At 41.1% G+C, this 27,199-nt stretch overlaps 1 protein-coding gene across 2 annotated transcripts in view; it reads left to right on the forward strand.

The window, feature by feature from the left end:
• Positions 1–27,199, forward strand: part of JAKMIP1 (janus kinase and microtubule interacting protein 1) — a 161,386-nt gene that overhangs the window by 79,508 nt on the left and 54,679 nt on the right. For both annotated transcript variants that reach the window (XM_089777801.1, XM_089777802.1), the window contains exons 4-6: positions 2,722–2,934; positions 8,885–9,162; positions 23,484–23,978. In XM_089777801.1, the coding sequence (XP_089633927.1) occupies positions 9,034–9,162; positions 23,484–23,978 (624 nt within the window). In that variant the 5' untranslated portion in view covers positions 2,722–2,934; positions 8,885–9,033. The remainder of the gene's footprint in view (positions 1–2,721; positions 2,935–8,884; positions 9,163–23,483; positions 23,979–27,199) is intronic.

Raw genomic sequence — 27,199 nt, forward strand, 5'->3', positions numbered from 1 at the left:
CTAGTGCTTGGCCTGTCCCCCTGTGGGCGTGCTCAGCGGCTTTGCTCTCCGTCTCCCTGGTCTGCAGGGAGACGGGGAGCAAAGCCGTGGAGCACGCCCGCAGCGGGACAGCCCGGGTGCGCCCAGGCTGTCCCGCTGCGGGCGTGCTCCGTGGCTTTGCTCCTGTCCCCCTGGTCTGCTGGGGGGGTCCAGCAAAGCCGCTGTACCCCCCCAGCAGACCAGGGACACCCGAGCAAAGCCGCCCAGGCGGCGGGAGTCCCGCTGCCTGGGCGGCTTTGCTCGTTTGCCCGGGAGCAAAGCCGCCCGGGGCAAACGAGGCGGCGGCTTTGCTCTGGTGTCCCTGGTCTGCTGGGGGGGGGTCCAGCGGCTTTGCTGGACCCCCCCAGCAGACCAGGGGGACAGGAGCAAAGTCGCCCAGGCGGCGGGAGTCCCGCTGCCTGGGCGGCTTTGCTCCGGGGCAAACGAGCAAAGCCGCCCAGGCAGCGGGACTCCCGCCGCCTGGGCGGCTTTGCTCGGGTGTCCCTGGTGTGCTGGGGGGGTCCAGCGGCTTTGCTGGACCCCCCCAGCAGACCAGGGAGACCGGGAGAAGCTTTTCTCGTCCCGGAGGACACGGGTGGCGACCCGCCGCCCGTGAGCTCCGGGGTGAGAAAAGCCCCGTTCGTAAGTGCGGATCCGACATAAGTCGGATCCGCGTAAGTCGGGGACTGCCTGTACTTGTATCTCCATAGGCAGGTGACTATGGCTGCCTGGAAAACTGTATAGGATAGTGGATTGCAGGATGGATAACAACAGGGGACAGTGCTACAGGAAGAAATTGTTTGCGTGAGAAGATTTGCAAGCTGTCCTAGCAGGCACTTTCCACAATTGCAAAAGTATTAAAGAGTGTCAGGGGGTGGGAGTACTCCTTTTGTGGGGCTTGTTAACAGGCCCACAGCTACAGAAGCTCCTGTTGGCTGGTGAAGCTTTGAGGAGAAGTGGTCTGGTAGGAGGTGGGGCCAGGAAGCCATTAACTTTGGAACCTGATTTGAATGGAAAAATGAAATCTGAAGTACCCATTAATCAAGTACTGCAGAATATATTTCTGAACAGAACTGTGAACATAATATTGGTAAGGGATGATCAGTTTTAATGTCTGTTTCATTTTTATGCATTGGTAAGATGGTGCTATTAATAACTCATGTTAGTGTGAAATTAAATTCTTATGAATCTAAACTATATGGTAAAAGTGAGTTTCCTGGGTGGTTATCTTCGCTTAGGCTATGGCTACACTCTGAGTTTTGCCACAAGAGCCTATGCAAATGAAGCACGGATTAGCATTTTCTCGCGCTTTATTTGCATACTCTCTTTCGTCCCATTTTTGTGCTAGGGGTTTTTGCGCAAAAACAGGCAGTGTGGCTGAGACCATTTTGCCCCAAACGCCCTTTATCCGCAAGATCCTTATGCCTCTCTGGGACACTTCCCCACGCAGCAGCACAGTGAGTAGGGCAGCTGGGTGTGTTGGATCTGGATCTGGGGAAGCCTCACCGTGGCCCTGGTTCCAGCTCTGGTATCTGCTACATGGCCTGGCTGGCAGGGCTGTGTTTAGAGCAGCTGTGGCATGGGGGGTGCCCTGAGGTCATGTGGTGGGTGGCTGGTACCAGCTCCGGTGGGGTGCCAGTAGACCTGCCACAAGACCTGGCACAGCCACATGGCGGCAGAGGGGGTGGGATGGGGGAGAGGAACAGGGCCTGCCAAATTTTTGAAAGTTGTTTATAAAATGTTATGAGGTACAAAAGAATAACTAAAACAAGCTGATCTAATTCTATCTATCTGACTGTCTATCTATGCTAAATGGTGTGTTCGTGTGTGTTTCCATCTTGGTGGATATGTTAGCTTTATTATGGCTGTTTCACTTTCCCATCTTATTTTTCACTAAATCATAGAAAAAATCTTTTGCTCTGCCGCATCCTTGGCTTAAAGGCAGAAGATTAAATCATTTTCCAAAGGAAAAATTGTGGTAGAAAAGGACATTATTTTTAAGTGGAATCAGCATTCTTTGCCTGGCAGTTTAATCTCAAACCCGACAGAACAGCAATTGATTTTTGCCTGATGTGTGAGAAGATTCTTTTTCTGACCTTATTTCTTGCCCCCACATTTTCTGTCTGCATCTTTATTTGTTCTAATATTTCAGTCTTGATGACCAGTTAACAACAGTTTTTTCTACTAGAAATCAAGTTGAATCTGACTAATGTTTGTTAATTTTAAAATGGGGCTGAAATTCTGAATTTTGCATGGTATTATTGAGTAAAGTTTGCATGTTAGCATAAAATAATGGCCCGGGCACACTATTTCCTATTCTAAAAGCATACAAATAATATATTCTAAAATTACTTCTGTATGTGTAAACTGCATATATTCAGCAGAGATTTACTTAGCATACTTCTGGATTTTTTTTTAAAAAAATTAGTTATTTTTACTGAAGGCAGAATAGAAGGAACTTTTGTAACTTTTAAGCAAATTGTAGTCCTAGAACTTGAAATTTTTTTAAAACTCCCTCAGAGGAAAATTGATTTTTTTGGTAACTTTCTTGTTGTAGAGTATTTATGACGATACAACACATTTATAAAACTACATCACTTATCAAGGAATTGATTGTTAGCACGTTGCTGAAATGTTTCATTTAAGTTTAACATGTGTAGATTACGAGACATATTATATAGCAATTTCTCATTTTCTTTTTAGGAAGAAAAGTCTAGAACCATCTATTAATCATTTCAGTGATGGTTCTGAAGCAGAGACTATCTTCTGATGGTGACAGAGTGCATTCTTTGAATCCATAAAGAGATAACTAGGAAGAAGAGAAATTGGAACTATTGATTGATATTGTTCAGCTGATGGAGTTTCCTTACACCACTGAAGGCTAATGGATTTCCCATCATTAACATCACTGGAATGGTATGAATATTGGGCACAATCTTTTCCTTAGAGTTATTGTAAAATAAGTGTTAGATAAGATTTGCTGGCCACATAAGTGTTTCCCATATCTACCCCTTAACCGAAAACTTAACAATCACCAGTGTAATCTTAGACCATTTTGGAAAGTTTTTTTTTCACATTTTCCTTCCATGTTTGTTTTATTTAAAAGTGTGATACTTTCTGCACTGCAGAGGGAATTAAGAGACCAAGAATACACAAACTATAGCTTCAAAGAACACTTGTCATTGTTGGGAGTGTGGAGGAGAGGAAAAAAATTCACCTTTTTCCCAACATCATCTTCCTCCCTTGTATTCAAGTACTGCCAAGGTAGTAATACATTCATATACACACACAACTCTTACCAAAGACTATGGCACTCTCGGGCTGTGTCCAGACTCAGGGTTTTTTTTCGAAAAAAGTAGCCTTTTTTCGAAAAAACTTCACCTGTGTCTAGACTGCAGCCGCGTTCTTTCGAAATTAAATCGAAAGAATGCGGCTTTTCTTTCGACGGTGGTAAACCTAATTCCACGAGGAAGAACGCCTTCTTTCGAAAGTGCTCTTTCGAAAGAAGCGACGAGGAGTCCTGTGGCACCTTATAGACTAACTGAAGTGTAGGAGCATAAGCTTTCGTGGGCAAAGACCCACTTCGTCAGATGCATGTAGTGGAAATTTCCAGAGGCAGGAATAAATATGCAGGCCAGGATCAGGCTGGAGATGACCAGGTGGATCCAATCAAGGAGGATGAGGCCCACTTCTAGCAGCTGATCTGGAGGTGTGAATTCCAAGAGAACAGAAGCTGCTTTTGTAGTTAGCAAGCCATTCACAGTCTTTGTTTAATCCAGAGTTGATTGTGTCAAACTTAAAGATGAACTGTAGCTCAGCAGTTTCTCTTTGAAGTCTGGTCCTGAAGTTTTTTTGCTGCAGGATGGCTACTTTTAGATCTGCAATTGTGTGTCCAGGAAGATTGAAGTGTTCCCCTACAGGTTTTTGTATGTTGCCATTCCTAATATCAGATTTGTGTCCATTGATTCTTTTACGTAGGGACTGTCCTGTTTGGCCGATGTATATAGCAGTGGGGCATTGTTGGCACATGATGGCATATATTACGTTGGTGGATGTGCAGGAGAATGTACCAGTGACAGTATGGCTGATCTGGTTAGGTCCTGTGATGGTGTTGCTGGTGTATATATGTGGGCAGAGTTGGCACCGAGGTTTGTTGCAAGGATTGGTTCCTGAGTTCGAGTTATTATGGTGCGGTGTGTAGTTGCTGGTGAGAATATGCTTCAGGTTGGCGGGTTGTCTGTGGGCAAGGACCGGCCTACCTCCCAAGGCCTGAGAAAGCGAGGGATCATTGTCCAGGATGGGCTGAAGATCACTAATGATGCGTTGGAGAGGTTTTAGCTGGGGACTGTAGGTGATGGCCAGTGGTGTTCTGTTGGTTTCTTTCTTGGGCTTGTCCCGTAGCAGGAGGCTTCTGGGTACACGTCTGGCTCTGTCAATCTGTCTCCTCACTTCCTCGTGTGGGTATCGCAGTTTACAGAATGCTTGTTGAAGGTCTTGTAGGTGTAGGTCTCTAACATACAAAAACCTGTAGGGGACACTTCAATCTTCCTGGACACACAATTGCAGATCTAAAAGTAGCCATCCTGCAGCAAAAAAACTTCAGGACCAGACTTCAAAGAGAAACTGCTGAGCTACAGTTCATCTTTAAGTTTGACACAATCAGCTCTGGATTAAACAAAGACTGTGAATGGCTTGCTAACTACAAAAGCAGCTTCTGTTCTCTTGGAATTCACACCTCCAGATCAGCTGCTAGAAGTGGGCCTCATCCTCCTTGATTGGATCCACCTGGTCATCTCCAGCCTGATCCTGGCCTGCATATTTATTCCTGCCTCTGGAAATTTCCACTACATGCATCTGACGAAGTGGGTCTTTGCCCACGAAAGCTTATGCTCCTACACTTCAGTTAGTCTATAAGGTGCCACAGGACTCCTCGTCGCTTTTGCAGATTCAGACTAACACGGCTACCCCTCTGATACTTTCGAAAGAAGGCGTTCTTGAAAGCAAACAGGCTTTTTAGAAAGAGAGCATCCAGACTCACTGGGTGCTTTCTTTCGAAAAAGCGGCTTGCTTTTTCAAAATTCCGCGTGCAGTCTTCTAGACGCTCTCTTTCGAAAGAGGCTCTTTCGAAAGTATCTTTCGAAAGAGGCTTGCAGTCTAGACATAGCCTTGGTGCTTTTTGTGACACCATGTATCAGGACACAAAACTTGCACCTTGTATATTATTGAATGAGTTGTCAAAGCTTCTGAGTAGAGAGGATCACATTTTGCTAGACTCTGGAATATTTCTTTCCTTTCTTTCAGTGTCATTTTGTTCAGTCTTACTTGCATTGTCTCATGCCCTGGAGTCAGAGCACTGACAAATGTGGGATGTACATCCATCCATAGCATTGCACTTCTTTGTGAGAATGTGAGCAGAGGGCAATGGGGAAAGGAAAGGACGTGGAGTGAGAGTCTTTCCCATTCTCCCATTACTATTAACTATTGTGATTTTTTTTTTAAAGTGATTAGGTGATGATCTCAGCTTTCATTTTAATCGCGCTCTTGTTGTGGCAGAGAAAAGCTTGGAAATGTGACCCAAGTCTCTGAAAAATAAAGTAGTCCTGTAGCATCTTAGCGACTAACAAAAATATATATAGTATCTGGACTGATTAGGCATCAGTTGGAGTATTGTGTCAGTTCTGGGCACCACATTTCAAGAAAGTTGTGGAGAAATTGGAGAAGGTCCAGAGAAGAGCAACAAAAATGATTAAAGGTCTAGAAAATATGAGCTGTGAGGGAACTTGGTTGGTTTAGAGAAGAGAAGACTGAAGAAGGGACATGATAGCAGTTTTCAGCTATCTAAAAGGGTGTTAAAAGGAGGAGGGAGAAAAATTGTTCTCCTTGACCTCTGAGAAAAGTACAACAAGAAATGGGCTTAAACTGTCGGGGTGGTTAAACACTGGAATAAGTTGCCTAGGGAGGTGTGGAATTTCTATCACTAGAGATATTTAAGAGGTTAGACAGACATCTATCAGGGATGATCTAGATGTTGCTTGGTCCTGCTGTGAGGGCAGGGGAGTGGACTCGATGACCTCTCGAGGTCCCTTTCAGTTCTAGTATTCTATGATTCTTACTTTTGTGGACAAAACCCACTTCCTCAGATAAGAGTGGAGAAAAAAAGAATAACCTCCCAACTTATAACAGAAAAAGAACGGAGAAGGGGAGAATAAAAATACCTGTCAATTGTAGTGCTGGTGTGATACTATATATATTTTTTGTTAGTCTCTGAGTTGTTACAGGACTACTCATTTTTTCAGAATTACAGACTAACATGGTTACCCATCTGCAACTTTTAAATATCCAAGTCTCTGAGAGAGTATCAAAAATCAAGAGGCAAAATGAGAGAACCTAAAAGGCATTTAAAAAAAACACACCTGGTAACCCAATCTCATTATTTTGATAGGGAGAGGAAGTGTGTGGCTCTTTGTTTTTTAACTCTTGGGGTTGCTAGTCCTGCTTTGCTCAACACACAGTGACTGATGGAGTGTTAGTGGGGAGTAAGAATCTGCATAAGGCCTTTTGTACTATATAAGGCTGGTGAATAAGGGTATAATTCCCTGGGAGCAAAAGGGATCCTTGATCAATCATAGCTTCTTCCTCAGCCTGTTCCAGATGGCGTCACTGTTAAGGTACTGAGTAAATGCTTAATCTAGCCATGCACGAGCAACTGAGAAGATAGTGCTGGATTTTCTAGGTTTCTGAATCTTTCAAATTGTTTTAAAAATCGAGTGGTATGTGTTACGCTGAGTAGGAGTAATGAGAATGTTATGTTTGTGTAGTTAGCCCCAAATTTTCTAATATATGTGTCTAAAGTTAAATATTCAAGTTCACCTGTTGGCCCCCAAATAAAGTAGGCTGAATTATCAGAGGTTTTTGAGCTTGAACTCCCTGGAGGTGAATATTGAAGTCAGTGGACGCAGAACATGCTCAGCGGCCCCATCTGTTAGTCTACCTGTTTCATGCTTATGTGTGGATTTAAGTGTCTAGCTTTAGGTACCTAGATTTAAAAGATTGGTCTTTGTGTGACATAATTTCTCCAGTGAGAATATCTTAAACTGGAATGGAATGGAATGGCCCTGGCTCAGTCAGAGCACAGGGATACTATTCAGTTAGTGTTTCAAAAGTAAATGGTAATTTTTCAGTACAACATCAATGTCACTTCTTTCTGTCCTCCAAATTTCCTGTGTGCCCACATTAAGTGAGGCTACCTCAGTGCTTTTGTGTCTTAATCAATAGAAAAACAAATTCCATTTATGAAGTTATATACCCAAATATCTATAGCTCAAGTGTCTTGCTTTTATTGAAAGACATGAAGGTATTTTACAGAAAGACCAGATGAGAGATGTAAAAGAACTCTAGAATCCAATCAAGTCAGGGCGATTTGGATTTTCTTACTTAGACTAAATTCACATTGAATTCAATTATATCTGAAAGCAATAGGAATTTTTCTGGATTTAGAAATAGCTCCTTGGAAATATCTGAGAATCAGTCTGCCTTCAAGTTTGGAAAGAAAGCTTTTCCTGAAGCTTTTGTCATGACGTAGTGTACTTCTAATTGCAACCTCACTTTGGTTTAACCTCTTCTAGAATTCTTTGAGGGGTCAACAAGGATGTGGACACAGGGGGGTCCAGTGGAGATGCTTACATTTTCAGCAAGCCTCTGATAAGTTCTCTCCCCACAAGAACATAAGAATGGCCATACTGGGTTAGAAAGGGTTCAAAAAAGGGCAACTAAAATGATTAGGGGTTTGGAACGAGTCCCATATGAAGAGAGGTTAAAGTGACTGGGGCTTTTCACTTTAGAAATGAGGAGACTTAGGGGGGATATGATAGAGGTATATAAAATCATGAGTGGTGTGGAGAGGATGAATAATGAAAAGTTATTTATTAGTTCCCATAATAGAAGAACTAGAGGACACGAAATGAAGTTAATGGGTAGCAGGTTTAAAACTAATATAAGAAAGTTCTTCTTCACACAGTGCATAGTAAACCTGTGGAACTCCTTGCTAGAGGAGGCTGTGAAGGCTAGGACTATAACAGAGTTTAAAGAGAAGCTAGATAATTTCATGGATGTTAGGTCCATAAAAGGCTATTAGCCAGGGGATAGAAATGATGTCCCTGGCCTCTGTTTGTCAGAGGCTGGAGAAGGATAGCAGGAGACAAATCACTTGATCATTGTCTTTGGTGCTCCGCCTCTGGGGCACCTGACGCTGGCCACTTTTGGCAGACAGGCTACTGGGCTAGATGGACCTTTGGTCTGACCAAGTATGGCCATTCTTATGTTCTTATGACTCCATTAAGGCAAGAGGTTGTAATGGAATTGTAGGTTAATTTTAAACAATTTTCTGCTCTCTTTTTAATTTAAAGTACATGTGATGACTCCTGTTGAAGTCCATGGCAAACTCCCACTGGCTTCAGTTGACACAAGTTCAGGCCCATTGTTAGTTGTGAATTCTCAGCCTCTTTCAGGATCAGGTCCTAAAGAAGAGTGATTCATGTTTTTTGTGTAATTATGTGCTCTTTCACATGTCAAGAAGGAAATTTAATTTCTGAGAAACAGGGCTGGAGTGGGTGCATACTTAGATAATGAGATGTTGTGTGAGGGGAAAAAAGTTACATATGTTCAGCTTTTACCTTTCTGGTCTTTTGTTTTCCTCTGTAAAAGTATGGCTTGCTGTAACTAGAGAAAAGTACTATATATTTTAAAGGTTTTTATGTGATCACTTGAAGTAACACAATTTATTTTGTAATACATGATATGCACTTTATCTCATTTTATCAGAGAGAACTGCAGTCTAAGAGTCCTATTTCTTCTTTCTTTCTTTCAGGATATGAAAGAAATCAGCCATGATGGAAAAGTATTATGTGAAGGACTGTACTAAAGACTTCATGATTTGTTAATGTGAAACACTTAGGCTGCTTGGCTATTGGGTCAGTGTGAAGTGAGGGATTTTTACTGTGAACTTGAAAAATAAATATGTCCAAGAAAAGCCGTGCCAAAGGAGAGCGGTCCGACATGGAGATAGAAGCAGTTCAGGCTGCTAATGAGGAACTACGGATTAAACTGACCAACATCCAGATAGAATTCCAGCAAGAAAAAAGCAAGGTATCTGTTTCAAAGCAGTACGTTAGGTTATGAAACCACAGACCATTTCACACCAATGTGTCTCAGAATGATGTCTTTTCAAAAGGAGTTGAAATTGGTTTGGATCTATGCACTGTCACATGGACTGAGCACTAATTGAGAGACCGTAGGCAGAATGAAATGAATAAAGAGCAAAGTATTAAACAGCGAGGAGTTGTGTAATGAAATGTAATGGTACTAGATCCAGTCCTACTTAAAACCTTCATTAGTAAGAGGAAGTGAATATCTGTTAAATTTGCAGTGTTGCTAAATCAAGAGATATTAACAAAATGTGACTAAAAGATATAAAGTGAATGATCAGTAGGTTTTATCAGAGTTCAGTATTTGCATCTGGGAAAGAAACTAAAGGAAAAGTTGAACTCTTAGACATTCAAAGCATTCTACTTAAGTTCATGTGAGAATGCAGACTGACTATGGAAATCACTGATGCAGTTCTGATTTGACCCCATTAGCTTGCATGTATATTGGCTATTTGCATATGGAACAGCCATCTAAATGTTGCTGTTCATAGTGTAATTGCTCCAGATATGTAAATAATCAGTGGCATACTCAGGAGATTTTGTTCATTCATCAATGATATATATTCAAACAACTGTTTGCATGTATAATTTTATTTCCTTGCAGCATCTCAGAGGTATGAATGGACCTGCAGGCCTATTATTAATTCATTGAGCACCATCAGTGCACTTCACTGCCTACAAAACACCCAGAACTTTATAGACTGCCTGATCCACGCTTAAGTATTTTTTCTGCATTTCTCAGGTAGTCCCAGAAATGTTATATTTATTCCATAGCATGAATGAATATGGTGAGGTAATCGTGTAATGTATAAATTCTATTCTCGGACTTTTTCGCATAGCGGAGTAAAACATTTTGCATACAACCGTTGGCATGTGGATTCAGAGACCTGTAATCAGAGAAGACCCACTCCCCACTAACATTTCCTGGTGGCTCCACTTCTCTTTTTCCATCATTTATATCTGAAGGTAGATTTTGAACTAGAAGGAAAAAAAATTCTGTCTGCCATTTACAATACAGGCAGTCCCCGGGTTACGTACAAGATAGGGACTGTAGGTTTGTACTTAAGTCGAATTTGTACTTAAGTCGGAACTGGCATCCAGATTCAGCTGCTGCTGAAACTGACCAGCAGCTGACTACAGGAAGCCCGAGGCAGAGTTTCTCTGCCCCGGGCTTCCTGGAATCAGCTGCTGATCAGTTTCAACAGCAGCTGAATCTGGACGCCTGGGACAGAGCAGCTGGGGTGCTGCCGGGTAGGTCTCCACAGTGCCGCACCTCAGCGCTGCGGGGACCAACCCGGCAGCACCCCAGGTGCTCTACCCGAGGTGTCCCCAAGTCAGCTGCTGCTGAAACTGATCAGCGGCTGATTCCAGGAAGCCCGGGGCAGAGAAACTCTGCCTCGGGCTTCCTGTAGTCAGCCGCTGGTCAGTTTCAGCAGCGGCTGACTTGGGGACGCCTGGGGCAGGGCAGCTGGGGTGCTGCTGGGTTGGTCCAGTAGCGCCGAGGAGTGGCGCTACTGGACCAACCCATCAGCACCCCAGCTGTTCTACCACAGGCGTCCCGAGAAAAGCCTTGTCTGCGGGAGGGAGCGGGGGTCAGGGGAGGCGCTCTAGCTGCCCCCCCCCAGCAGACCATGGAAACACGGGCGGCGGGACCGAGGCACGCTGCGGTCCCGCCGCCCGGGTCCTCCGCGGCTTTGCTCCGTGTCTCCCTGGTCTGCAGACCAGGGAGACGCGGAGCAAAGCCGCGGAGGACCCGGGCGGCGGGGGGGCCCAGACGCGCCGCGGTCCCACCCGGGTCCTCCGTGGCTTTGCTCCACGTCTCCCTGGTCTGCAGGCCCCCCCAGCAGACCAGGGAGATGCGGAGCAGCTTTTCTCGCCCCGGAGGACGAGGCTGGCGGGACCTCGGCGTGCCTGGGCGGTCCCACCGACCGCATGCTCCGGGGCGAGAAAAACCCCGTTCGTAAGTGCAGATCCGACATAAGTTGGATCCGCGTAACTCGGAGACTGCCTGTATATATAAATGGTCTCAAATATAACATTTTTTTTCCTGCTTGGTCTTTACATTGGACTGCTGATCTTCACTGTAATGGGAGAATCTTCCTTAAGATCTTTGGCATTGTGATTCTGCATTAGGCTATCAGCTGATCTCCAGCTCTGCTTCCTCTTCCATGCCCTTTATAACCTTCTGTGAGGGTAATGATGCTGAATCTTGGACAGCATAATCTTCTTAATAAGATTAACGTTAAGAATCTTCTTATTATATAGTTAATTTCAATAAAATGTTTGAAACGAAGACTCAGATTTTTTTTTCTTTGAACAAACTCTTACTCATTTGCTATAATACATTCCATATGAAGTTGGTGGAAATTGAGAATTTCTGTGCCCCGGGAAATTGATATTCATTTTTCATCTCAAATTGGGGCAAAATACTTAACTTTCTATTCTGCAAAATACTTTAACATTTATGAAAAACCTTCTTACAGATTAAAAACATTGAGCAGTCCTGTGGCATCTTAGTAGTAATTCCTTGCACATTCATGAGCTGCCTCCTGATCCCTTCTTAATGCTTCTCATGGATTAGTCAGCAGAATTGGTGTGCGAACAGTACAGCCAATATTACTGCTGTTTCCCTCTGCCACTCCTCCCACAGATAAAATGAGTAAATTCTGTGCCTGTTAGTACAACAGGCCAGGAAGCTTGCCAGTCATTCAGTCTCTGTATTCCCAGGGACAGGCTGACAGTTGTGCTGTACCACTGCTATCCTTTTATAGAGCCTCAATGCTGCTGTGTTTTAAAAGACAATTCTGAGTTCAAATTTCAGCAGTCTATCTGATTAATCTGAAAGATATATAGTTTTTGTATTTATCAACTATTTTGCTTGATTTCCTTTGTTAAAATAACTCATATAGATAGGCAACGAACACCAGTGGCTTGATAGAGTGCCTGCTGCATTATTCTGCCATTAGAAACCATCTGCTTTGGAAGTTCTCTTAACTTTATCTTCTCCCAGCTGGAAAATTGCCATCTATGGTTGCCATGGTAGAAACTCTGTGTTTGACAGGCATATGTCAAGGAAAGAAGCCATGCTGCATTTGCCCTGAAATCCAGTACGACTTTAACATAGCCAGAGCAATTGCACAGCAATGACTTTGTCCCCTACAGTGTAGTGACGGCATCCACAATTCATGTCGCCTACTCTCCATCAAACCACACACCCCATGCCATCCAGGAGGAAAGGGAAGCTACATAATCAGTGTGACTAATGGTGGAGTAAAAAAGTAGATTGGAGTAGGTGGTAAATGGGTAACAGTACATCTAAGAGGATTCGGTTGTACTAGTTGTTTCTTGTTTTCAGAGTATAGCGATAGGAACTGAGGCGGAAGATTAAATCCTGGTTCTACTAAAGCTAATGGGACTAGGATTGCACCTAGAAGTGGTTGTGATTGACCTGGAATGACCTGGTGTGCTATGACACTGAGCTCTCTGTAAAGTAGGATCAAGTAAAAGGTTGTGTTGTGTCTGAGATGGACAAGGATACTGCAGGATATTTTGAGGACTAATTGAGGTGGCCTGTGTAAAGTAATGGAGAGTTCCTTGTCAAAGTGTGGATACGTTGGAGCCTTGAGGGATTCATTCTTTTTATGGAGTAACTCAAAGTGAATAATGAGAAAAAATTATCCTAAATTCAATATAAAAACAAACAATTTCAGGAGGCATGAAGCACTGTTCCTAGAGAACCTAAATGAATTAAATGGATTTATTGGCATAGAGGTAAATGGAAAAAATATTGGAGCTGTTTGAGGTACAGTTCAGTAGCATCTGGAACTTATATAATGTTAACTAAGGAAGCAACTTTTTTGAGGTTGATTAACATAATTTAAAATCTTTAAATATGCTGTCTCTCTATTTAGGTATATGCATAAGTTATATTAATGATTTATTTGAGGAAAAGTCTTCTAAATGTACCTTGGACATAATTATTTCCTAACATTAGCCATTTGTAGAGAAATCAAGAGGTTCCAGAGAACTGAAGGGGATAAACAAATATATTAACTATCTTCAGATAAGGAAGAAAAGATGACTTGAGTAAATATTGTCCATGATTATTTTAAATAGCATTAAAATGTTTGCTTCCGAGCATAAGTTAACTACTCACTGCTTGGCACTAGAAAGAAACCTTTGTTTTGGGCAAGTGCTTCTATGATCATTTGTTATTGGGTTTTCTTAAAATATCTGAACCTGACCTTTGCTTAGAGGCAGGATATACTGGAAAAAATAGATATTCTGATTTGGTAGTTCTATGTTTGTGTTCTGCAACCCTACATTCTCAAATCCCAGTAAAATAATGGGTGGAGAAATACAAGAGAGTACTTGTAAGCATCTGAAGGCTAACAAAAATAAGCCTCAGAAAACTATAAAGAATAAATAAGGACCCCCTCCTTTTGATAATGTAAAATTGTAAATGAAGGGAATACAGTAGATTTGATCATTTGATTTCTGGAACAGTAAATCATGATTCAGTTTGGGAAGTGAGATGGGGAAAGAGGGGATATGATCCAAGAATTGACAGACTTCTTTATTGTTAGGAAGAGTATGTAATAAAGCACATTAATTAAATGCATAGATGGTACCAAGTTGGGAGTGCTGTGGATAGAGAAACAACACACAAATCTCGGGACAAATATTGCCAGGAATGATATTATAAAATTCAACCCATCACATCTAGGGGAAGATATTAACACTCGTACCATTCAATGAGAGGGAGATAATGGGAAGATCATAATACCAAAAGAGACCTTGAAGTGCTAGAAAACAGGAAATTAGATGTTTTTGCAAATGCAGTATGAATATTCTAGCCCAAAGGCGAACTAGGTTCCTCACAATAAATACACTGCCCCATGCAAGATTATTTACCAGTTCTTAAGATCTGTAGTAAGAAGTCCAACTGCAAGGGCCGAGAAAGTGTCTAGGAAGGAGTTTCAAAGTGAAGGAGTGAGGAAGAGAAGCGGGGAGGAAGGGGATGGGGGGAGGGGAGAGAACAAGGAAAGCACTTTTGGGAATAAGTGATACCATTTTCCTTAATCTAATAAAAATCCCTAGTTCAGTTTTGAGTATAAAGCAAATTGTTCTGTGATTGTAAAATCTTAAGGGAATCATGTGATATTGTTATACACTCTAAAAAGACACCATGAATGAGGGTGATGAAGAATGGGAGAGAATAGGCAGAGGAGGAAAGGGAAGTTCTAGATTAGAATGTTTACATCTTGTTGGGGGCAGGTGGGGCCTTCACAGAGTACTTGTGAGCAATGAAGTTGGGTCTGGTGAGGAACAGACTCCATAGGAAAGTTGATGTGGTGGGAAAAGGATGTTGACAAACACTATATAGATAAAGTGGGAAGCAGGGTGAGTCCTACCCATCACAAAATTGATTGGTGGCAACCAGGTAGTTTATACTTGGAGGTATCTGATGGGATGGAAGGTATGAGTTCCGACATCAGGAGGATTGAAGTGGTTGCAGTGTAGCTGTAAATGTTGGCACTGTCTGTTGCTTCTGCCACTTTTAGCCTCAGAGGTTTCGAATAGAGGCATAGAGAAAGAAGGAAGAACCTGGTAGAGACTTCAAGTTGGGACCCCACTGGAATTGATGTCTGATTAATAGTGGAAAGGCCCCACGAAGCTAGGCAAGCTATGTCCAGTATAGAAAAGTGCTAGAAATTTTTCTGGAGGATTTCTCTATAAAAATTAAAATCTATAGATGGCTAATGTTTTCTTTCTAATACTCTGTATAGAGTTGTATACTATCCTCATTAGTATACTATCGGAGTGCCTTCCGGTAGAACATCAAGCAGTGTGACTAACTTTGGTTATGTTTGTGGTGTCTCATCGTCTACATAGGGGGAGATGTTTTGTTCTGGAATTTGTGAAATATGTAATGTGACACATGTATATGACTACGTAGAGCTATATGATTGTTAGAGAAGGCAAGGTCGAAGAAATGCATCTTGTCCTTGGAGTGGAACATGGTGAAGTTTGTGATGGTCCTTAGTTTCTGTGGGAACTCATTCCGAAGTCTTAGGCCAGCACCTCAAAAATCTTGTCTCCTGCATAGACAAGCTTTACCCTTACTATAGCAAGTTCTGTTTTGCCAGAAGAATGAAGTTGTCAGCTATGGTCTTTATCCTGGTCACTGAGACCTTGAATTTAGTTCGGAATCCTATGAGAATGTATAGAGCAGAGTAGAGAGGTTTGATGCGTTTGTGGTAGCCAGTATTGCTGAGGAGTTGTATTTCAATGTTCTCTACCAACTGTTTCCTGTGTGTCCAGCTATATTGCATTGCCATTATGCAGCCAAGAGATGACAAAGGTGTGAATAACTAAGATCGGACCATTTTTTGCCAGGGTTGGATGTGGTTACCTACAGAGCCAGAAACTGTAGAAAAGTATTATCAGTCAGACCATTTTCAAGGAATCCAGGAGCACCTCTAAATGATGGACTGAACTGACCAATTGTGATTGTGTACCTTCTGATAAAGGAGGCTGTTCCATGTCTCTAAACCCCTCAAAATGCTTTTCTCTGCTCTTACGTTTTGCTTGGGTTTCAGGAATATAACATTTAAAAAAAAATTAATCCCATAAAATGATTCAAAATCTTACAGAAAAGTTTTCATTTCTATTATATATAAAGGGATTTTAGAGTGATGTTTATAAAAATTGTTACATTTCTGTAGAAGCCCATTGTTTTCAATCTTGTTGAATACCAGAAGGGACTGCTGATGTCCCGTCTGGTTTTTGTAGCTCAGCCCATTTTAGCACTGGAACATCATAATCCAGTTCTAGATGATCGATAATTGATCACATCTGTTGATAATCTGAAATAATGGTTAATCACTCTCCTTTTAAAAATTGGCATCTTATTCCAGTTTTTAACTTAAGTCCTGCAATTCTTAACAACGTAGGCTATTGGTCATCCAGTTTCCAAGGATGAGCTGAATAACTCTCTGTTTAAAGATAGAAAGGGAAGAGCTTGTAGCTTTCCTACATGTACCTCTTTCTACTTTGCATTTTACTTGGTTTCCATTCTTCTGCCATATACCACCTTGATAGAGTTGCTAAAGTCACTCCAAAGCAACATTCTTGATGAATCTTCATGGATTCCAGACATCAGAGGCCATTTTGCAGACAATGTGTGACTGATTCTCTTCCAAGAGCAATTTCTTTCAGTGTAAAGCCAACTCTTTTGGAAGAGATCAGACAAAACATTTCCTTTGGACTGGACCAACTACAGTTTCAGTGTGATCAATGAGGGCATAAAACAGCATTTTATCAAAGGCTTTCTTGGTGGCCTAGCAACAGCTCATTAGTGATCAGATCCTCACTTTCATGCCTCAACCCTCAAGCTGGCATTGGCAAGGTAGCTGCTCGGTAGGCACTGAGAACAATGTCTGTTAACCAGCAACAGGGTAGAAATAATGGACCCTAAAAGAAGCATTAATGCAATACTAGACTTTTTGAAGATGGATAGTGGGGAAGGACAAAGGTGAGAAAAGAGAATTATTTTTTATACACAGAGGCATTTTAGAGTGATTTTTTTTTTTAATTTTTAGAAACTTACATTTTTGTAGAAGCTTATTGGCTTAAGTTCTGTGAAATTCCAATGGGGGTGGGGCAGCTTGCGCAAACATAAAATATTACATTGCAGAAGAATTGCATCCCTAATGACTTTCAGTGTCCAACAGGGGCAGATGAGAGTGCCGCGAGGCCCCGGGCAGTGCCGCGGGGCCCCGGGCAGAAAAATTTTGCGGGGCCCGCCCCCCCCCTTTGACACAGCGCATGTGCCGTGGTGCCAAGGTGCATGCACGGGGCCTCGGGAAGCGCGGGGCCCGGGGCAGCCACCCCGCTCGCCCTGCCCTAAATTCACCGCTGGTGTCCAATAACAAACAGAATGCTTTCACAATTAATCCAGTAGAGAAATTAGTGAGCTCTGCACCTTGCAGGTTAGAACCCCATGAAATGACGCATCATTATAAAATAAAATTGTAAGGGAGCCCATTAAGTGAGATAATAATAGCACATGTTACATTAATAGAACAGAAGGAGTGGATGTCTTTAGTCAGAAACAATCCTGCCAGGTGCTAAGCATCATGGGTGAACACGAATGCCTTTCATTGCTTCTGAAGTCATTGGGTGTTGAGGATTGACAACAGCTTCCAGGAGCTGCTCAGCAGTTTTTAAGGTCAGGCCCAAGATGCAGTGTTTTACTAGGGCTCAATTCTGTTCCCATTAAACTCACTAATCTTAGACAGAGCAGAATTGAGTTTTTACTAGTATGATTTTGGGGGCTGGAGGAGAGGAGTGTTGATAAATAGAGAGAGAACTCATCCCTGTATTGGCTTTATTATTGTGACCCTTGTAACGTCACTATAAATTGCCAACATTGTCAAAAATAACTTACTTCAGAGCATTTCACATACTTTAATGTATAAAGATTTTCAGGGAAATTTATTTTCAATACATATTCCTTTATTTCAGAGAACCTGTGATTTTATTTGTTAGTGAACTTTTTGCAATGGGGCTGATAGCCATTGCGGGCGCCAGGGCAAGGTGTGGGGGAGAGGGCCTGGCACTGTGCCCCTGAAGGAGCAGGGCCAAGGACAGAAGGAGTGGAGCTGAGGACAATCAGCCCTTAGCACCACCCAGACTGCGGCGCACCTCCCCCAGCGCTCAGAGCTGTGCAGAGCGACACTCCTGCACTTCGCTGGCAATTCAAAGGGCTCAGAGCTCTGTCCGCCACCAATGCCACAGCAACAGCAATGATGGCTGGAAGCTCTGGGCCCTAGGGCAATTGTCCCCCTTAACTCCTTGTTGGCAGGCCTGGCTATTTTTTGTCCTATTATGCACAGTTAGAGGTTAATTAATACTTTATGAAAGAAATCCCCTCTCTGTCAGCACCCCAGAAGTGCTTCCACCAACTGAAGAGGGGCAGTGGGAATGCGGGGAGGGCTAAGAACCAGGACTTTCAATTCCCCACAACTCCCAAGCCTCTAGCAGGGGGCAGCCACCTGGGCTTCCTAGCTGGGAGCTTCTGGACAGTAGTCTAGTTGGAAATAGAGAGGCAGAGCAGTAAGGTTCTAGGATGGACCCATGAAATTGACAAGACAGCAGACAGATGATGTAAATGACATAGTGTCTAGATACCATGTTGTAAGACACTGTATTGCCTTACCTACACTGTAAGCCAGGGCTGGGCAAGATGTGGCCCGGGGGCCGGATCTGTCCCACCTAACACTTTGATCCAGCCTGCAGACTTCATGTGACTGCTTTCTGTTTATATCTTGCTGCCTGTGCCACTGAATTTCCAGGCAGTGGCTCAGGGAACAGGATCGTCTTTAAATGGCTCACGGCTCTCACTCACGGCGCTACCCCTGCAGGGGCTGGAGCCGTGAGCCTCTTCAATAACTGCAGCAACCCTGAGCGGCTACCAGGCAATGTGATAGTGGTGGGGCCATGAGCCCCTTTTTGTGTTTTTACTTCAAAGCCTTTGGCCCCAGACAACCCTGCGGGAGGCTAGTCCCCAACCCCACTCCTTCCTCCCCAGGCCCTGCCACTTCTGCGGGGGTGGAGGTGGAGCTGGTCCATAACCATGTAACAATATTTAATAAGTGCCCCCCCCCAAGAAAATTATTGCCCACCCCTGCAGTAAGCGCTACAACCTCTCATAGAGGTGGAGTTATTCTGTCAGTGTAGTATGGTATTTACATTGTTAGGACAATGCTGTAGTATGTACATTGACATAATAAGGTCAACATACGCTGCCTTATATTGACTCAACTGTGTAGTATATAGACCATGATAAGACTTATAATTTTTTTCTGTTTTTAGCAACTTAAATTTTCACAATTCCACAAAAGTATGGGTTTTATGCATATTTTTATTCTTTCCTATTTAAAATTTCACAGTTGCCAGAAAGTATAGGGGAGGAGTCAGACAATAATTATTTAATGATAGCAGATAATGAGATTCAAAGATTGACACTTTATAATCAGTAAAACACAAAATTTCAACATCACATGTAAAAAATACAAAATATCTTTTAATCAAAAGCTAATACATTTATTACATTGTTTATCTGTAAAGTTTGGTTATTGATGGAAATATAGTGAAATCAACTCTTACTAGCCTTTATTAATAAAAATCTAATTCTTTCAAATCTACTCATACTATAAACTTTTCCATATGAAAAAATGTAGGATGCTTTTTGATCGATCTGCCTGTGGCTGAATCAATACAAAAATAACATGGGGCATAGAGATAAGTTTTGTCTGGAGAAGAGGCAGACATGTTTCTGAGATCCAAGCATAAGCTAGCAAATTGCAGTCCATCTTTATCTGAAAATGAGAGTAGGCACATTAGAATAGGTGAATTTATAATATCACATGATAAATATTTTATTTTTTTGAAGTGATCAGTTTTTTTAGTATAATTTGGCTAGATTTGCTTCTAAAGTATTTATGGAAAGATGCAAGCTTTTCTTCACAGTGTGTGATTTTAATCATGTTGTGTAGTCTGTTGTATAACCCAATGCCGTGTAGTCGGTTGTATAGCCCAATTTGGTTTGGAAATGTCTTGTGTGGATCATAGCCTCTAAACTGCTGTAGACATTAATGAGGATTATATCAAGTGTGGTCCATATAAAGCCGGCATGTTTACTGCCGTATTCAAGCTCTATTTTTAGAGAAAAGTATTGCTTCAAAAATCCATGTTCATCTATGGTGTACTAAATTGTGCTATATTAAAACTGTGTTAAAATTAGAAACTATCACCTTGAATTCTTAGGTTCGTATGTGTTAAAGCTCTGGACTTTAAGAACTAAAGTAGTATTTTGTTGCAACCTTCCAGACAATGTAATGTTTGTATTTAACCTATCTGTTGGCCTTAAACATGACATAATTATTAATTGAATTCTAAATGCGTAGTCCAAAAGGTTCTCCTGAAGTGTTCTCCTGTCCTGGCTGTTTTTGCTCCTGGTCATCCTAATGGACAATGACATATAGTAGGAAAATTAAATGTCTGAGAACACATTGTATAGGATTGTTATGGAAAGAATGAAGTGTTTATGTAAGTGAAAATGAGAGAAAATATAAACCTAGCTCAAGTCACAATGAGGATCTGAATTATTTTTACAGAGGGTAAAACAACATATATAACTTATATGCCCTATAAGTTTGGTTTTGACTGTAGACATGATTACGATGAAAACATAACTTTTAATTAACAGACCCCAAAGGTTATATCGATTGTTTTATTTTAACTTGTAAAGGCAAACAAAGCTGAAATCAAATATTCTTCAAAGCGTGTAGTCTGTGGGTTAAAGAAAACATTAGCCTTTCACATGTTGTCCAAACCTAAACATATGCAGATTAACCTAGGAAAGTATACGATGGGCAAGGAAGAATAACATTCTGTATTCTTTTGCTGAAAAGCTAGCTGTTGCTTTGGCAAGATTGTTGTGTCTACATGCATAGGCTAATGCTTTAATTTACAAAGGCCAGTGGTGTAGATAATCAAATCAGTGATGTTCCAGGGTGAAAACAACTTTTTCTTATTGTCTGCTAATGTTTTGAGAGATTTGTCAGATTCAGTTTATAGCACATGGTCCAAGCATACCTGGAACTGTCTTGATTAGAAAACAATTTTCCCTTGAGACTTAGGTGACTAACCCAAAAGGCATTTTTGAAAATGAGACATAGGTTCCTAAGTATCTTCAGCCCTCCTCACTCTTTTCCTCTTTGCTCAATCACTTGAGGGTAAATGCTCTTTGGAAACATGAATTTCAAGACTACTTACTCAGTTGTTAATGAATTCTTCTGGAAGTTTCCTCACTCCAAGTTACTTTAGGGTAAAATCTACCTTTCATCAACAATATACAGGCAGTCCCCGGGTTACATGGATCCGACTTACATCAGATCCCTACTTACAAACGGGGTGAGGCAACACTGCACTAGCTGCTTCCCCCCAGCAGACCAGGGAGACGCAAAGCTAGCGCCCCCCTCCAGCAGACCAGGGAGACGCGGAGCGGCTTTTCTCAGCAGACACCTCAGCTTGAGAATAAAAGACTGAGGGAAGTGAGGTGTGGGAGAATAAAACTGAGCTCTGGAGAAATGTTTGGCTAGAGTTTCCCCTACAATATGTACCAGTTCCGACTTACATACAAATTCAACTTAAGAACAAACCTACAGTCCCTATCTTGTACGTAACCCGGGGACTGCCTGTATGTAGAATAAGACTAAACTTTAAGTACTGTATGTCTTGATAAATTGTTGCAACTGATTTTTAACCACCATGGAAAAGTGCTGGTTTTCTTTGTTTTATTTTAACGACATTCCATGAACTTTCTTTTTCCATCCCTCTATATATACAACATTTGATCATTTAGGTGAATAAATACCCAGTCTGTTTACTTTAAGCTCACATGCAGAAATAGGGGGCCTCACATAAGCATGGAAGTTTTGACACTTGTACCTGTTTGATTATAGTCTTGGAAATAAATATCATTACAACGTCCCTATCAACTACAGAAGATGCATTTACATATGGATAAAATTCAATTGTGGTAAACCAAGATAAGTGATCTATTTCCAATAATAACCTATATTATTCCGGGCAAATATTTTTTTTCTCTTTGCATCTATTAGACCTTTCTTAATATGAGGTCAGGTCTACACTAGGGGGCAATGTTGAACTAAGGTATAGAACTCCAGGTACATGAATAACATCATTGTAGTCAATGTACCTTAGTTTGACTTACCATGGTGTCCGCACTATTTCTCCAATTGGCTCTCCTTACTCTTCTCCAGTGGCATTCTGGAGTCAATGGGCGCATGATCAGCTGTCAGTTAGTGGGCCATATCTGCTAAATCGATTTCTGAGAGATTGATCCCCACAGTGGTAAATGATAGTGTTTGTGCAGTAAAATTCTGCTCTGAACTACCTGGTTTAAAATGCCATTGCATGCCTCACTTCGGATACTGCAGTCATGATCACTGTTTATTCTATTCATAGTGTTTTTACTCACTTTACTCACTTTCAGCATTACAGTTTTTCTTTCCCCTGCTGTGTAGTAACCTCGTTCTGGAAGAAACACGGTATGCAGGTTTGTAATTAGTGTATAATTTCACATGGAAAGACATCACAGTTCATGCAATCTGCTGAGTGTCATTATAATGAGGTTTTATCATACTGTGCATTGATATAATAGTCAATAATATGGCTTTTAGCCCTTACAGGCTTTGACTTATATTTAAAAAAAATGTCTAGTGAATTTTTGATGCCTCAGTTTTTAGGTGCCCAATCTGAAACCCCTTGAGTGGTCCTGATATGCAAAAAACTCTGAGTACAAGGCTTCAGAAAATCCGGCCTCTTTAAGGTGGATTTCCCAAATTTAGTAAATTAAAATGTAGGTCCTGTTTTTCAGCTTTTACCTCCGAACTCTCGCCCTCGTGACAAGAATCCTTCCTCCTTTCTGGTTGCTGCTCCTTTCTTCATTCGTTAAAGGATAGCTTCTTTCTCACCTCTTCAGCAGTCAGATGAGATGAGAAATGGTGGTCTTGTACTTAAAGTAGTGGCAGGAGAAGTGAGTTCAATTCCTTCTCTGACACAGGTTTTCTATGTGAATTTAGGCAAGTCATTTAAGCTCTCTGCTCCTCAGCTTCCCATGTGAGGATAAATTAGTTAAATGTTTTTGATATTGTGAAACAATATGAACACTACAGAAAAAAATAAGTTGCCCGCCACTCTGGCAAGCAGTGAAATGCATTCCATTCTCCCCCAAAGACACAAAGAAGCTTCCTAATTCTACATGATTCCATTATTACTTTACCAATTTGACCCATCTCCCTAAACTGATTCCAGACCAAAGGGAGCATTCAAGAACTGGTAGCTTGTGGGTATGGGTCACATTAGGAAAATAGGTTATGGCAATAGAATGCCCCCTAATGGATTGACAAAAAATCCTGGAAATGCTTTAGTCCATTTTATAGGTTAAAACAAAATATGCCAGTATCCTACGGGTGAAAGAAAACATCGGTTTTGGCTGCAGAAAGGCCCAAGCCTACAATGTTTGGATCCAGATGCAAACTGACCCTAAGTTTGACATACTCAGATCTCATTTTTTTCCATTGTAGAGCACCTGAGATGGTGTATTCTGGAGAGTCAGCATCATGATCAGTTCTGTTAAACTAAGTTTAATTTATTGCTTTGTTCCAGGTGGGTAAACTGAGAGAGAGAATCCAGGAAGTCAAGCAAGAAAGAGAGCAGGAGCAGCACAAGCATACTGCCTACATCTCTGAACTAAAGGCTAAACTCCATGAGGAGAAAATGAAGGAACTCCAGGCTGTCCGGGAGCTGCTTATCCGGCAGCACGAGCAAGAAGTAGCTCGTATGGTAAAAATAAAAGATGGAGAAATTCAGCGTTTACAGTCGACGGTGAACGTGCTGCGGGACGGGGCAGCTGACAAAGTGAAAAATGCATTGCTAAATGAAGCCAGAGAAGAAGCTCGAAAAGCATTTGATTGCGAACGTATAAAGATGCAGCAAGAGATATTAGAACTGAAATCTGGTAAAAAGCAGCTTGAAGAAGCTTTGAACAACATTATGCAGGCAGATAAAATGAAGGCTGCTGACCTGCGCTCTGCTTATCAGTCCCATCAAGATGAGGTTAATCGAATAAAGCGTGAGTGCGAGAGGGATATCCGCAGGCTGGTAAGCTTAATTAAACAGTAAATATATTTTGGTTTACTGTAGTTCCTGCAGCACAGAGGAGTGTTGGTCCCACCCCAACCTATTAACTACACCTTAGGCCACAGCATTACATCCTATCACATTAAAGGAATGAAAGTACCAACTCCTAGTGAGTTTTTGCTTACAAATTCATTGTTACTCAGTAGCTTTCTCTTCCTTTTTGCCTGAAATTCCTTTCCTTATGAGGCCTTCTCTGCTGAAGGATTCAAGACATAGTTACTCTGCAGAGTGAATATTCACTTGCTGTGATGGAAACGCAAGCTGTTTCAGATGTACTATATTTGCTACAGCCATGTGTGTTTCCTATGGCAGAGCAAAGAGAAGAGTCTAATCTGCTTCCAAAAGTATTGCCTGTATCCCTGACTCTTTGGAAGTAACAAGGATTGTTGCCCCTTGTTCTGTACTCCTTTAAAGAGCAGAGGTGTTAGCGTGGGGTCAGGTGCATAGAGCATTTCACCTGTCATAAAGTTCACCATAGACAGCAGCCTTCCTCTTATGAATAGGAGTAGTAAAATAGTGATTCCAACAGCACTGATGCAAATCATTACATTTTACACTAGTTATACTGTAGTGTTTGGGCAAATTACTGCACAATAATAGATTCACAGTAATATATAATGAAAAGAAAACATTCTATTTGGCATCATGGTTTTTTCCATGTATGGTGTCTTGAGATTTGGTTACTAAAATAAACTTTTAATAGTATGGTAATTGGATTGAAAATACCATAAAGATAAACTACAATAGAGGAATAGTCTTTCCCTTAATGTTAAGGAAATTCTTTATTTCATTTTGTGTCAAGACTAGAATGTGGATACTGCTTTGGATAAATGATGGCAATGACAAGCTACAGGCAAGGAATGTTTTATATCCTTAATTATAGTCTAAGGCAATGAAAACTTATAATGCAGTTACTTTGTCCCTTAAGTAAATTGGTTATCAATAGGCTATTGAGCACTACAATTTCCTAAGAATACTGTAAAGGTTTTTTTTACTCTCATTACTGATCATAATTTCTTTTTCATACTCCATCCCTTCTTCTTACAAATCTCAAAAATAGGACTACAAAGTATGTGAGTTGAAGTCCAGATTATTCTAAATGATCACATAGCATATAGCATGGAATTCTGAGTACTCAGTGTCTTCATAAGAACACAAGGTTCCTGTTGATTTCTGTGTCCTTACTTGGGAAAAAAGCAGAAGAATAGTGTTAGGGAAGGGAGGACACAGCACATACTGTACATGTACATTCCCTCAGAATAAAGCAGACTCAGTTTTACATCTAAGATCCTTGGCAGTGTCCCTTTTGACCATTTGAAAAACAAGTTTTAAATAGGTAGAATGTAAAAGAACAGAAGCAGCGCCAGTGATGATTTGACAATGATTATAGAAATGACAAGCTTCAACATTGCTCAGATGTGTTAATTGTAACATGGCCAAAGTAAGCCCCACTCACAACTGATCAAGCCTTTTTGCCTGGTCTCGGTGAAAACCATAAGATATGCTTCCAGCCCCTTGGTAGTAAAGGTTCTGCAAACAGAATGCCTAATCTATCTTGTTGAGGTTGCCAGCAATAAAAACATCTTGTTATTGAATTACAGTTAGGCCAGTATTTTTACTAGCATAATATCAGTTGGATAAGGTCTGTTGAAATATGCAAGCAAGTCAAAACAGTGGCCTTTCTGAAGTCCTTGGCAGAGTTTTGACAAGATGTGAAATTGGTTAATTATTCGGAATTGTTCCATAGTCTTGCTTCAGTTTTTAGTTTAAATAGCAGCTTGTGGTTGGTGATGAAATATTTTTTCCTTTTATTGTAATAATTCCTTCTAACTTTGGAAACATTGCAAATGCTTTTCCCTCCTTTCACTTGGCAGAAAAGAATGTGTACCTGTCTTTTCAATGAAGGCCATCAGTCTGCTATGGGTGTGTGTGGGGGGGGGGGAGGTATTTATTTCCCTTCTTCTGCACAACTGTTGCAGCGCAAGTCTGAAAATAAGATTCAGTTTGTGCAGTCTGCTTTCAAGGCTCACCCTCTGCCTTATAACCAAGACTGGCCTGAAAGTAAAAGATCAAACTCTGGATTTAAAATCTGACCTCCTTATAGCCACTTAAATGTAAATTTCAGAAGGTCTGAACAAATACGTGCTTTATCTTGATGAGGGTTTTCTCATATATGGTAAAAAGCTAGGCTCTCCCTAGTTACTGCTGAGCCTCACTTCCAATTTTCAGACTGATTTTTGACACCCTCAAGTAATTTCATTCCAAGCATTTGGCCTCCCTTGCTTGCAACCTGGAAAACTAATATGAAATAAAAGATATTATTCACCCTCTCTCTGTTGATTGTGTTGGCTGTTATCTGAAAACAGATTATAAATACAATAAAATAAAGTTGTATTCATTTTTATTGAAGCTGTGGACCTTACAAGATATTGGAAATGAGCTTCAAAAATTGGATAATGAGCTTTCATAGATGTACAGATATTATGAAAATGTAAATTCTTTACATAAGCCATGTTTCTGTAGACTTCTGCTGATTTTTTTAAAAAGAAAAAAATGCAATCATAAAATAACATTTAAAATAAATTCTGTGTAAAAGCTTTGTTCATATGTCAGTTTTCATATAATTGATTTTAGATAGAAGCAACAGAAATGTTTTAATAATGTTTAACATTCCTGTGGCATCTAAATGCAGCAGTTCATCCTAGCTATTGTATGAGAACTTGAAAATGAATTTTACCACAAACTGAAGAGATGAAACTGGAAAGGTTATTCATTGTTCTTGTACAGAGAAATACAAGGAGATAGCATTTAAAGTAATAAGAAAAGTAGCTGCAGTGTATTATTTATGACAATTTTAAAATGGTATTCTAAAATTTTAACCTAATAGTATCTCCCTGATGTACATAACTTAATTTATCTCAGTACTTATATTTCCCAAATCACTGTAGTACATGAGCAACATCAAAATGTTTACAATTAGAAATAATATTTAGCAGTCAAACAGCCTTAGTAAAATGAAAAAATACAAGCTTCCTCCTCTGGAACTGTAGACTATGGCTCAGGTTTTCAGCCAGATGTGTGCATTTTTCTGTATATGTAGTTTGTGTGAAAATTCTGTGAATTGTAGTTGTAAATCAAGGTTGTGGAGCATGCATACACCAACATGCATAATCCCCGAGTAC

The sequence above is a fragment of the Pelodiscus sinensis genome, chromosome 4 (genome assembly GCF_052426305.1).
Source record: "Pelodiscus sinensis isolate ZL-2025 chromosome 4, ASM5242630v1, whole genome shotgun sequence".
NCBI lineage: Eukaryota > Metazoa > Chordata > Testudines > Trionychidae > Pelodiscus > Pelodiscus sinensis.